We start from the raw sequence: 14,286 nt of genomic DNA, 5'->3' as shown, positions 1-14,286 counted from the left end.
TTGTTGTTGTTATTTATAAAACTGACAAATGCTCACCACACTACATCCAGAAAATACTGGAAAGAATAAAAAAAGGAAATGGTTTCAAGGATTTTGACACTTCTCCCTTTGTCTTTTGTGGGCATATGTTTCTTTGATGATTGGAAATTCTATCCAGCAGAAAGTGGTATTTTAATAAGTTTTGGGGAGGGACTCAGCTGTTTACTAGTCTTTTAAGAGACATTAGCCTTTTTTGTTCTTCTTGCACATAGAGACTTTTCAAACCTTTGCTTTTTCTGTGCTCATTAAATATAATTTCATATCTGAGACGTGATGAGATTCTATCAATTTAAGTCAGATTTTGGAATAATGACTTCAGCCAAGTTAAGTTCTCTTTACTGGTTGTTAAAATAGATGAATGAAGCCTTCATGACAAATTTGCTTCTCCCTATCCTCAGCAATCATTCAGACAAATTAATATGTTTCATGTCCAACAGTTTTACCAATTTCCCTTGTCCCATCCCCCTCTGCCACTCACAATTTCCTTCTAGGCCTTGTCTCCCGGGCCCTCCAAGCCACTAGAGATGCTTTTTCTAAGCTGAAGTCCATGAAAGAAATGCGTTCCAAGAGCTAAGTCCAGCCATGAAATCTTGCCTAATTGATTGGAAGGTACAGGATGTAGGCTGGGACTCTTTCCCTGCTGATGCAGTTCAAACAACTGCCTCATCTGTCCCCTCCACCATAAAGGGATTCCGAATTTGCTACTCAGAATGCTGATCTGGTTCTCTTCCCACCCACAGGAATTGTTCCTGGCTGAATTCAAACTGATCAATAACCAATCAGAGGCAGAGGCAAAAGTTTCATTATATATGATGTTCTAAAACTGAAAAGAATAGCAATAAACATTGTCCTTTTTGGTGCTTCGAACCTGGAAATTGTTCATCAGCCCATACTGACACGGTTCATGTCGACATCTTGAGAAGTCATAGCCCAACGCACAGGCCGCCGAACCATTGCAGTTCATGCCAGGAACAATGGTGTCATTCATGCTCCCGGTGGCATCTCGCACCACACAGGCCCCTGTGCAAACAGCAGTGACTTGTCAGTTCTTTGAAAACCCTCAAGATTTTCTTCTAAAAATGCATTTTGTTTGAGTCTTCACCGCCTATCGTCTATTCTTTCTTCACCATCATGCTTCCTGGGACCTGGTGCCGGGGGGCCATCTCTGAGGCCCCCGACTTTAATAGGGTGCTATGTCTGCTTTAAGCCCAGGCTTCCCGCCACCACCACCCCCCCCACCCTAACCCCGCTCCTGTAAGGAGCTTGGACGTAGGGGTTCTTTATTTCTGAAAGGCACATAATACACACTCAATCCATATTTCTGGCCTAGAGCTACTGAGTGGCTGGTTTCCAAGTAGAAGGATCTATTTCCTTATTTGCAAGAGATTTGAGGGAGGGCACTACTGAAATCTATTAAGAGAACTCAACCCTTCTTTTCAACTAATGATATACATTGCATAATTTTTTTAAAGAGTTATGGTCTACTTTACATATAATTTGAATTGTTCAAACCATACAGAAAATGTTATAAGAAAAAAATATTTAAAAATTCTAGGTAACATTAATGACCAAATAATATTCTATCAAATATTTATTTCAGCTTATCTGGTCCATTATTTTCTGACATTCAGGTATTTCTGTTATTTTTTCTGTTATAAACATTCTATGATGGATATCTTTGTGCATAAGATTTTTCTTCTGTATTTCAAAATATTTCTCTAGGATAGATTCCCAGAAATGAAGTAATGAACTTTTTTAAGAATCTTGCTACATATTTTAGTCATTGACTTTCCTTATGACTTTTTCTAACTGTAATCTCTGCTGTTGTGTATTTGATAGGATTCCTGAAATATGTGAATGTGTATATGAAATACATATATATGTCTATATATACATATATATATATATAAACTTTTCTGAGCTTATCTGAAGGATAAATAGTTAACAAGCTAAATGTCAACAATAAGCTGTTCATTTTGCTTTTTGATCCAACTAGGGTAAGGGCTATTTTTTTTTTTTTTTGAATGGTGAGTTTTCAAAGACATCCCAAATGAGAACCCTCATTTTTTACCATGGAATTCATATTCTTTGAATTCTTTGAATTCATAGTCTTTGAAAAGACTTGAAAATCATAGAGCTTCAAGTTGACAGTCATTTAAAGTAACCAGGTAGGAATTCTCTTCATTTAACTCTGGCCTGCTAGTCTCTACTTGAATACTTGAAGTTATAGATATTATTATATAAAATATATGTTACATATATATGTTAGCAATAATATATAACATGATCGTTACCAAGGAAACGATCCATTTCAGATTTTACTTTTTGTTTTTTTTCAAGCAGGGGACTGTTTTTTCCCCCAAATTTTATTACTATGTCAACCATTTACACAACTGTAAATTTTGGGGATAGCAACTCCATGTGTGCACATGCTTCATTCACCCACCTCCATAGCCTTAGTGCCAATGCTGTATCCCCCTTTCACCCTCATCCCCTCCTACCCCCGACCCGATTCTCTCTGGTAAATAGGGTATTTTTTGGAGTCTAAGAAATTATTTTTGCTGTGCTTTGTCAGTTTGTTTTCTTTGGTTATTTATATTCCACAAATGAGTAAAAATACCAGTAAATTTCTTTCACTTTCTGACTTATTTCACTTAGTATTATAACCTCAAGATCCATTCATTTTGTACCCAAATGCACCCCCAAAGGCACTATTTCATTTTTTAAGTAGCTGAGTAGTATTCTATTGAGTTTAATAGTCCACAATTTCTTTATCCAGTCATCTGTCATTGGATACTTGTGTTGTTTTCATAACTTGGCAACTATGAATAATGCTGTTCATTTTGTTGGGCTAACTTTTATAAATCATGTATTTTAACTTCTATATGATAAAACTCTCCAAATTCCCATGAAGCCAAGCCATGCACCATTCCTTATTCTAATGACAGGACTTGAACCTCAACAATATTCTTTTCCTATTCTGGGAAAAGTATAGCAACATAGAATTTTTTTTATCACTTACCAAAGGCAAAAACTAGAAGAATCTCTGAAATCAAATCTGTAGCTTTACTCATTCCTTCATTTTTACTTTGTGAGAAAGAAAATCGTTTGGGAAATTTAACTTTAGGTAACTTCAATATCATCTAAAAATGTGCCTATTTCCTAAAACAGTGGAGTAAAATTTCTTCACCTGTAGCTAAACCTGGAAATGCCACAATGCAGTTAACACCATCACCCAATTTGCTCAAATAAGAGACAGTAAGAGAAGTAGGAATTTAAAAGGAATTGTTTTGCTTTTTCTCCAGAAACCAACTTAAGATATAAGCGCTTTCCAAATTCCTTTGCAGTGAGCAGAGGACATCTGGGCCACACCCTTTGGTAAAACGGTTGCCAAGGCTTCCAAAGAGGTCCAGCCTGAAACTGCATTGCCTAATGCCAAGAAAAGAGTTTTATTCCCTGAGTTTGCCACATTTCTTCCTCTCCTGCCACATTTCTTCCTCTCCTCATAAGCACAAGGTAACCCCCAAGCAGGAGGAGGTGTGGCTGCAGGCAGCAGGTGGAACAAAAGTCAGCTCAGAACAGCAGGCGAATCCATATATTTTCTGCTCACTGAGCAATGTGGGGGCAGCTGGATCTTGTGCTGACTTCCTGCCAACTGGTGACAGTAACATTTCCATATTAAGGACAAAAGTACAAGGAGGGGACACAGTCATCAGTGTTACATTTTTTATAATTTCCTGAGGTCTTGTGGGTTTGGTTCTATTTGGGGCTTCTTTTCTCTTGCTCTGCCCCTCATCTGCCTTCCAGCACAAGGGAGGTGGGTTGAAAGTGGTGCTTTTCTTGGAGATTGTCAACTAGAGTGGCAAAATGGGACTTTTCCTGGGTGCAGGTAGAATGACAATCTTGATCAACTCTAGTTCTGACTCAGAAAGAACTATATCATCGCTTAATTGCATTCAGACCCCTATTGTGGGCCTCCCTGGTGGTGCAAGGGGTTAAGCACAGCACTGTGAAGCTGTCCACAGCCTCTGCAGCATGAGTTTGATCCCTGAGTGGCCAGGGAGCTCCCACATGGCACACCAGACCTCTCCTGTCTCGCCCCTGCTCCCCTCAGCAGTGTATTTCAGTCAGCCTGTCTGTTTTGTTCCCCACTCTGTCTCTGGTGAATCCTCTCATCCACCCCCTCAACCCCCACACTTCTGGCCTACGCCCCAATTCTTATATGCAAAAATAAATAAATCTTAAAAAAAGAAAAACCCTATTGCATCCAAGGAAGGAGTTAAAATTGTTGCTTTTTAAAAAACGTTTCTACTCAGCTTCCAATGAAAGCCCTCTGGCAGTGAAGAACAACTAGACACCTTGTAATTCTGGTATTCTGACACCAGAAGTGGTCAACTTACCCACACAGATGGCCACTCCTATGTAAGCGATGGTGGTGATGAGAATGGCCAGCATGGTCCCTCTGGGGATGGCATCTTGAGGATCCTTCGGGGAAAAAAAATGATGTGGAGGTAGGAAGAGACAGGGCGGAATAAGAAAAGGAGACCACTTGAAGTTGTTTGTGTATTTTCAAACTGAGGACTATGCTTCCTGAGGCAAGTCTAAAGGTTGAGCAAATGCAAGGAAGTTCTTTTTACACATGCACGCAGAAAGTGTTTGTCATGCATAAAGAAATCTATGGAGTTTTGCACTAAATAGAAAAGATCTCTTAACTGGCCAGGAAGGAGTTTCTATAGAAAAATGCAGATGTTAGTTAACATACTAGGACCCTGCCCTGGCTTTTATCTCCTGTGACTTCATGCAGACTTATCAGGCCTTACCGTATTAGGGAAAAGATACAAATGGACCCAGCTCATGGATGGTATCTATGTGTGTATTTGTTTTGTACTAAGTGTAGGCTTGCCTTGAAAAAATCACTTTTGACTGACAAAAAAGATGATTTACTAACTTCTCCAATCCCTCAATTTTCCTACTGGGAATCTAGTTCAGGAATGACTGCAATGGGAGATATTTAATTTCCATAAGCAAGTATTAAAAGGAGGCAAATTTAAGCTGATACCCGATAATGGGCTTTTCTCTTGCTTATAAATGTATACAAACTCACTGAGCTGAGCTCACATCATATATAATATACCATTTTATATCCTATATGGGGGACTAAATCATAATCAGTTTCTCAGGAATATCTTTTAAATAATTGAATTCAACTTACCAGTGATTATTAGAGATTTTAATGTATACTTTGCTTATCCAAGGTGGTACACAGAGTAACAATCAATAAGTACTGAATTAGGGCCTCCCTGGTGGCTCAAGGGCTTAAGCAATGCACTATGAAGCAATCCGCAGCCTCTGGAGCATGAGTTCGATCCCCGGCATGCCAGGGAGCAGCCCACACGGCACAGCAGACCTTTCCTGTCTTGCCCGCTGCTACCCTCAGCAGTGTATTTCAGTCAGTCTGCCTGTTCTGCTCCCCACTCTGTCTCTGGTGAGTCCTCTCACCGCCCCCCCACTTCCTCATCTCTGGCCTGTACCCCAGCTCTTGTATGCATAAATAAATAAATCTTTATTAAAAAATAAAAATACTGAATTAAGGGAAGCACAATGTCAGTAGGCATTAGTTTCCCCACAAGAGAACATGAGATTTATCAATACACATATGTAATCAATGTAGTCAAACAAAGTTTGAACTTTTTTTTTAACTGAAATCATCTCATCAAATCCATCAGAAATATCAACTCAGTGAATGTCCACTCAACCTAACAGCTGGCTGTAACTAACCAACAAATCTGCCCTGCAGAGAAAACCAGCCAAAAAGAGCCATCCCTTCCTTCCTACTCTTCTAGGAATATCTACACATAGCGTTTGTTCTGATACATGTACACACAGCCTTTTCTTTCCCAGCTATTGTCTCCAAAAGTGAATGCAGCACATGTGAGCAACACATAGATGGAAGAAGGAGGCAACTGTGGTTGAAATAGCCCCTCTTTCCCCCAGGTCTCCCAATTCATGTTATATTTAAAATTTTATCTTATAAAATATTTCTTGGGCTCTAAGTGAAATATGAAGAACTGATTTAAGTGGGAAGATGAGAAGTACATAGAAGAACAAGAACAGTGAAGCTGGAAGGTAGTCTTATCTAAAACACAAGCTTCCTTTTTATTTAGAACTATCTGATACAAGTTCGAAGAGTACTTTTAAAGAACTTACCTGAGGGTCTAGCTGCCCTAATGTAAATGAAGGTGTCCATCATTATATGGTCATGCTCCCTGTTCTGACTACATTTCCTCCAGACCCAGCTCAGAGCTTTGACAGATACTTAGTTTTTACTGTACAAATTAACTTCCATTCCTTCTACAGCAACCCAATACCTAATTTTCTTTCACCTTTCTTCATGAAATATGTAATTTTTTCTCAAGACAGACTACAAGAAGTCTGTTAGATTACTGCTTTTTGAGTATGTCAGCCACACCTTAATCTTGCATCTAGATTAATCTGGGGTACCTCCCAAATCTTCTTCAAGGCACGTGTTTACAGGTCATTCATTAGTGTGTTAACAAATACAAGGTTCAGGATGGCACTCTATGACATCCCCTTGTGCTAACTCTCACTGATGGTCACTGGCAGCCATTTTGAGAAGGATTCTAAGATTGTGAGCACCAGTCATCATCTGACATATCTTTATAGTGTATAAATAGTAAATGTTTACTAAGTTGAACAGAATCCATTATATTTTGATAAATCCCAGCTTTATTGTCACAGAGAAACAATATTTGTGATTACTGACAGTTCCCTCCTTCTCTGTTCTATGGATGAACTCCTAATCCTTTAACATCTGGATTGTGTCCCCTCTTCTGAAATCCTTCCCTTACTTTTTTGGGAGCAGGAAATTACAGTTTCCTCTTTCTTTTGCAAGGATTCTGTTACTGCTTCTTAAGACTCACATGGAATAAATCTGTCTCCCTCTTGGACCATGAACTTGTCGTGGGAAGGATTGAACTCTTTGTTTCTCCACTGCCTGGTGTAAGTAGGAGCTTGGTGTAGGTGTAAGTGTTGGCTGGCTTGAACTGACTACTAAACATTTAATACAGACTGGTTTTTAAGAGGTTTTAAGGAAAGTCCAATATTATTTCATTTAAATATGTACTTTTAGTTTGCAGAACTTCACATCAGTGACCTCTGATGTTTTCAAAAGCCTAGAAATCAGAAGCGCAACATCTATAGCTAATAAACAGTGATATCTAGTATTTGAGTCATTTTGAACAGTTTCTTAGTTTTTCTGAGCCTCAGGATCATCTTTTTTATGCCATATCTCTGCTCAAGAATTTAAGATAGCTCTGTGGTCTTTAATGTAACAAATGTAAATGCCTTAATTCTTTCACTTCATAAATATTTACTGAAGTCTCACTAGCTTCAAAGATACAGCAATGAACAAAACCAAATATAAAGTGTCCACTTTCAAGGGGTTATATTCTAGGATCTGTAGCTCAGGCTTCTCCAATAATTGTTTCCTCCCGTCTTACAAGGTTTCCATCCATCCAGTCTCATCAGGGTTTCTTTAGTTAAACTGTGAGAGACTCTTTACTCTCCCTAGTTTCTCCAGGCCTGGCTATTCTTTTGCTTCTCTCCCTGGAAGAGCCGCATATATTATCCCAAGAGATAGAATCTAGCCTTTATGTTCACATTGAAAAGTTTCGTCTTTGAGGAAATCATCCCTAGTGTAAAAATTATTTATTCATTATTTTTATTTCATAATCTGCTTAGACAATGCATACAGTTTTCATTTATACATATCTCTTGATAGCTCTTGCAAGTATTTGTTGTCTCCCAAAGTTGATTATACATTTATTGAGGCAAATTGTGTGTCTTTTTATTGGGTGCATCATGAGGACTGTTTATTGTTTCCTAATATCCAATGTCACCTTCCTTCTTTTAATACTAGACCCCTTACAATTTATCTGGACACATAGCAGCCCAGTTAGAGACTATATTTCCCAGCCTTATTTGCAACTAAGTTCAGTCACAGATTAATTTCTGGTCAATGGGATGCAGAAGTGATACATGCGTTCTAGAACATGCTTTCTCTCTAACTCCTTGCTCCTCTTCCTATGGACTGGATCATGCTCTTGGAAATGATTAGTCATCTTGGACCCTGAAGATGAGGGTAACCTCCCCAAGGGAATAAATAGTAAAACAAGGGAGCTTTTCTGGGTTCCTGGGCTACCTTTTGGAGAGACATTTCTTATTTCCCTGAATGACCTATTAGCTCAAAAAATTTCTCTTAATTTTGGTAACATAGATTTATAACATTATATATGATTTAGAGGTACAGGATCAAATTTTTATGCTATAAAATAAAGCCTTCTATCTTGTTTAGGCCACTGATACTAGTCATTTATAAAATATTCAAGCCAATATCCTAATTAATATACTGCTTCTTACAATACTTAACATAGAGTAATATGAGTGGAATGATAAATAAATACCTATTAAATAGAGGATATGTTTCTGATTTATAATGACATAAGTATTTAGTCATAAAGTGACTAAATTTGTTTTTGGTTTTTCTTCACTCTTCAGTGTTCTCATTCATTTTGTGCTTAAAAGAAAATGAATGGTTCTGATTTTTATTTCACTGAACTATATTTGTTATGTTGGGAATGTAACATACTGTCAATATACTCTGTCCTGTGGTCAGTGAATATGACATTTGTATGAACTATCAGAAATAGGATAGTTGGCATTAAAAGAGATAATTTTAAGTAACAAGGAAACTTTGCGAACCTCTCATAGTTTTCAAATCTGTACAGAAACATGGCTACTGTCATTTCTATAGCTCTTTATGCTGCCCACCAACTGCACCCCCACACCCCAGGGCTACAAAGCAAGAAAACACAAACCTCCAAGTCTCCCGAGATATTGGCGCCAGCAAGAATCCCAGTTGCTGCTGGGAAAAAAATGGCAAACACAGAAAAGAAGCCTTCTCCTTTTGTGAAGCTTGGCCCAAAGTTTTCTGCAAATATTGATGCTGCAACACAGATAATGAGAAAATTGTCATTTAGATTTATCCACAGAATAAGAAAGGGATCCCTATATTTGAAATGGAATGAAGTGATTGAAAATGTTGGTGTACTTCTGATGAGCCTTTTGTAATGTTTGCCAAGAGTCAAATTACGTATCACAAAGTTTTAGAGCTCTAGGATATAGGTCTAAAGGGCCAATCATTCTAGTGCTAACAGAGATTCAGGCTGCCTGACTTCTTTGGATCTAGAAGAATGAAGAATGGAGAATTTTCTCATGAACATACTGGGCATACTCACAAATATACTACGCACATTCATGTATTCATATCCTGTACCCCTGACACAGAGTCAACATGCTTCAATATGGTAACTGCATTTATACTGCATTTATAATGCATTTATGATTTCTTTGAGTTGGATGAGAACCCTGTGGATGAGGCTACCTTACAATTTTTCTACTAATGGTCTTCTCTACCCTTTGCTTGTAGAAATTGGATCTTAAATCCTTCTACATTCTATATTCTCACGTATGGTAAAATAATATTTTCAGGAGCTTTGGTCATAAGATAATACTATCCCCAGAGGTTGTGAGCAAATTAATTAAATGAAAAGGAAGCAGTTTAGAAGAAAAACAGAAAGGAAAAGGAAGAAAGAAAAGAAGAAAAGTGTGAACAAAAGAATTTGGGATAATGCAACAAAAAGGAAAGAAAGTTTAAAACATCAAAAAAATGACAGCAGGGGCTGGAGGAGGGAAAAGAATAGAGAGGAGCAGATTGGTGACATGCAAAGCAAACCAGCCAATCTTTACAAAAAAAAAAACTCAGGAAGAAAGAGGTGATGTGATAGAGGAATGAAACAAAAATTTTGACAACTGAACACATCATGAAGGGAAACTTAAAAGAACAAACACCTCAGCAGTGGTTTCCTGCTTAAGCTAGAAAGGAAAGCTAGGAAAGAGGGCATATGTGGAGGGGAGTAGGGAAGAGACACCACATTTCACACTCAGTGACACTATCAGAGGATGGTGCGCTGGTGACTCCTACAATCTCTTATGTATGTGATAACTAGGTATGTGATGTTAATGTTCTAGGAGAGCAAGGTGTCAAAAAGTTCAGCAGGAAGGAGAAAAGTAACTATGCTGAACTTTAGAGCTTTCAGTGATGAAACAATCTAGCAGTGTTCTCTTTCCTTGCACAAACACTTTACTTCCACTATTTGACAGCAAAAATTACTTGTCTTGCACTCTAAGGTTTGCAGCCACTTTTATATCCACTATCTTATCTGCTTCTTGAAACCCCCTCAAGAAGTTATTATTATTATTCACTGCAGTAGGAGGGCCTGAGGCCCACAAACAGGAGAGAACCCGTCTAGCTGGTAAGCAGCAGGGTTGGGACTCACTCTGGCTCTCGTGACTCCAGCTCCAGGCTCTTCCCTGGAGCACCACAGGATTCCAGTGGCTGGGGTGGAGGTCATGGGGTTGGTCATGGGGGCAGGCTGGGAAGAACCCTTCATTGCAAAGCAACTCATTACCTTGATAATTAAAGAAACCTCTGGACTTCTTCTCATTATTGGATGGAATGACAGTTCCAATGAAGAAGTTTGCAATAGCAATGAGGAGAATGATCAGAAGGATCACCTGAGCCTGGAATGGCAAAGCAGAGGGAGGCCAACTTAGATTTAATTCACCAATTTTATGTGACTGTAAACATTGCCAGTGTCCACTGAAGAGACACCATTAGATTGTCCAGTTAAGACTCTTCCATCCATAGTAGATAATAAAGAGAATGGCATCTTAATAAGCCTTATTTGACCCGAGAGTGGATGCTACCTCTTCTTGGGAGCATGTTTTTGGTACTTGAGGGTGATATTTCAATAACATTGCAAGTGTTAGGTGGGTGATTTACTGCAATGTGCACAGGAATGTAAGAGGAGCCAAAAGTTTTAACCTTGACAGAGATGTTTCTTTTTTTTAAAATTTATTTATTGTTATTGAAGTACCATTGTACCATTATTTGCCATCCTTGCTAGTGTGTTGACATTGCAGGGCTCCCCCCACTCAGGTGTAGTCACTGTAGCAACACCATTGTCCTCCACTGAAGCACCCATACTCCTCCACTATAGTCTGGAGCTGATTTCTTTTCTAGGCAGAGCACCCTTTCCAGTGCTAACTGCAGAAGAAAACACAGAATGATTCACAGACGTCCTTTGATGCTTAGTGCCCTTGATAGTGAGCTGCATGTGTGCCCTACAGTCTGGAAGGCTGACGGCCCAAGAGTTTCCTTAGTCCCTCCACCATTTTAAGGTGTTGTTTAGCTTGGCAGTGCCAAATGCTGGTCCCTCTGCTGGAAATGTATTTATTCCTACTCTTTGCATGATATTTTCTGCTCATCCTTTCAAGTCTCAGTTGCCTCCTCCGAGGTGCCTGCCTTGACCCCTGGATCTAAATAACAAGAGCTAAGTTTCACCAGAGGCTTACAGTAAAGGAAATGCAATTTGAGTTTTGCCACTATTCCTTTGGCTAAATAATTTCAAAGATAAAGAAACTGAGGCACAGAGAGGTTAAATAATTTACTAAAGGTCATAGAACTATAAACCAGATTCAAATCCAGCACTTGAACAACAGATTAGTTAGTGCTTTCAATACTACCTTCTACTTCCACAGAACGACATATTCTCTTTCTGGAATAAAATCATGGAAAGTAGGTTGGGTCTCCCTGTCATGTTCTATCTAGGTACCTGTTTGTTTCCTTCATAGCAGGTTGACAATTTGCCGCTTTATATTTTGTCATGAATCTTATTATTGCTCATCTCCTGACAGACCACAGTGTCCATTAGAACAGAGACTGTTTCTGTTTTGGTCACCAGTGATTATTCAGTACCTATAGAGTGACCAGAACAGGACAGGCACTTCCTGTAATCATTGTAACCAATGCTTGTTTAATGTGTGAACACATAATTCACAGACAGATGTCGTGTAGGAATGTTCCTATAGCCTTATCTAGGTGGGACACTCTGGCTAGCTTTCCATTTCTGCTAGCCACTTGAGGTCTTGTTACTTCATCTTGAGGCACAAGGAAGAATTTCAGTTATATGGGTCACTGGCTAAATAGGCAAATGATATGTTTCCCATTCATTACTCAGAAATTTACTATTTTACTACTTGTTAAATCCAGATATTCTCTAATTCCAAGGTTCATAATGCCCTCAAATTTTCTGCTGAAGTACTGGGTTCCTGGAAGAGATAATTCTTCTGCCTCTAATGCCACCAAATTTGCCATCCTTTTGGACTTCAGCACCCATAGGCCACTTGGAAGGGGTTACCAGGAATGTGATGGAAAGATGCATGATTCCAGCATCTACCATCACTGCACTCATTAGGGTTCTGTGCATGAAGAGGCAGCAATCACATGGTGGCTGTGACACAGTGATGGTAGCACAAAAGAGAAGAAAGTACAGGCTCTATCACTGGCCTCTCAGGGCTTGATGTTTGCTCAGCGCTAACCTACAGTGTTTCCCACAGTAGTAATAGCAGCAATTCTCTTTGAATCTGGGGTTCCTTCTATTCCTGCAATCTGTTCAGGATCTGCCCAGCAGTTTTTGATAGCATCATTGAGAGATTCACCTTAGCTTCCCATTCCATTCCAGCTACTGAAATTCCTAAAAGGATCACCACAGTGATGGACCCGATTATCCGGATGTCATTGGTTGGATCCACCATCATTGAGTCACTCTCCTGAAATAAAGAAAAATCATTTAGCTAGTTAGAGGAGTACTTTTTCCCCTTTATATCTGACTGTTGCATTCATAGTAAGAAGAGACACTGTGCAGTAATGCCCGGGGCCATATAGGATATCAGAACAGTCAAGTGCTCATAAATTTGAGAGGACAAAGAACCATTTTTTTCCAATGATAATAGGCCTTTGATAGCAAGGTTAAGACTGGAAATTTTAGCGAATCATTCTGTCACAGCTTTTAAAGCTAGGGTAGCACTAAGTAAAAGGAGGTATACATACACAATCACGTTTTGCTTCAAGCTAGTTATTTTTGTGTCAAGGAAAATCCTAGAGGAATAAATGTGAGTAGTTTCCAGTAGTTTCTAAGTGCTGTTCAATTAAGTACAAACTATACAAATCAGATAATGCATCTCTTGAAGATAAGATACCTTATGAATTATATAATCCACTCACGTATTCATCTAATTTTCAATAGCAGTACTACCAATAGAATTCAGACAATGTTAGCATTATCATGTGAGGTTGACTAAAAGTTAATTTCTATACAAGCTAAATTAACTTGTTTACATGTATAACATCTGCACTGGACCTAAACTAGGAAACATACAGTTTCCTATAGTGAGTTATTCTCATGTTTAAACTTTCCCTTTGGAAATCTATAATCATAATAGTCATGTTACAGGTATAAAATCACCTGTTATGTATCTCTTTTTCATATTTTTATGCAGAATTTTATGCACATCATTTCATTTGATCTTTACCACATTTTTATGAGGTACATAGAACAATATTATTAGACCATATTTTAGATTTGGAAAACGAGGTTTAGAAGAATAGAGGGACTGGTCCACAATCCCTCAGTTGGCAAAATGAGAGCCAGGCCTCCTTGTCATAAGTGGTGCCTAGTCTGGGGCTCCCTCAACTATATCCACCTTCACATTCTGCAGAATAAATCGGTTCCCTCTCATCTGACCATAATGACATGCCTTGGTATCCTGAAACAGCAACCTGAACCAAATTATCTTACTTGACTGAAGAAAAGTTTTGAAGTACCTTAAGGAGATCTACCACAGTCTCAGCAAATCCCACCACATACATGGCAACAGCTACTGCATTGGCAAAAGCAAAGATCAAGCCTATAGACCCACCAAACTCGGGCCCTAAGCTTCTGGAAATAAGATAGTAGGCCCCACCTGAAATAAGAAATGAGCATGTTTAACGTTGAGGAACATTTAAAACATTGATTATTCTAATGATGATATTACAACTTCCTAATAATTTTATGAATCTTGTGTCAACGATGAACTTAGCTCTTCCTTGCACTCTATAGACAATCTATAATAGAACCATCTTAGCTTAATAAAATACAGTTTATTGAGGCCAACTGTATACAAATGCTGCAAATAAGAACACAACAAACTTTACCAATGAAATGCTTTGTTTTAGGAAAAAACTCATGCGAGAGTTCAAATCAGTAATTCATGGGAGAGTTC

The 14,286-nt window shown here is 38.6% G+C and overlaps 1 protein-coding gene across 3 annotated transcripts in view; it reads right to left on the bottom strand.

Annotated features, from left to right (window-relative positions):
* Window positions 1-14,286, bottom strand: part of SLC12A1 (solute carrier family 12 member 1) — a gene marked incomplete at its 3' end in the record, with an annotated part of 80,219 nt that overhangs the window by 42,739 nt on the left and 23,194 nt on the right. For all 3 annotated transcript variants that reach the window (XM_084240366.1, XM_084240364.1, XM_084240365.1), the window contains exons 5-10: window positions 13,847-13,986; window positions 12,682-12,792; window positions 10,590-10,701; window positions 8,937-9,064; window positions 4,440-4,524; window positions 908-1,059 (exon numbers count right to left, since the gene is read on the bottom strand). In XM_084240366.1, the coding sequence (XP_084096492.1) occupies window positions 908-1,059; window positions 4,440-4,524; window positions 8,937-9,064; window positions 10,590-10,701; window positions 12,682-12,792; window positions 13,847-13,986 (728 nt within the window). The remainder of the gene's footprint in view (window positions 1-907; window positions 1,060-4,439; window positions 4,525-8,936; window positions 9,065-10,589; window positions 10,702-12,681; window positions 12,793-13,846; window positions 13,987-14,286) is intronic.

Source organism: Talpa europaea, assembly GCF_964194135.1.
Source record: "Talpa europaea genome assembly, chromosome: 8".
NCBI classification, from domain to species: domain Eukaryota; kingdom Metazoa; phylum Chordata; class Mammalia; order Eulipotyphla; family Talpidae; genus Talpa; species Talpa europaea.
The sequence above is the reverse complement of the archived record's forward strand: the minus strand, read 5'-3'. Positions and strand labels throughout refer to the sequence as shown.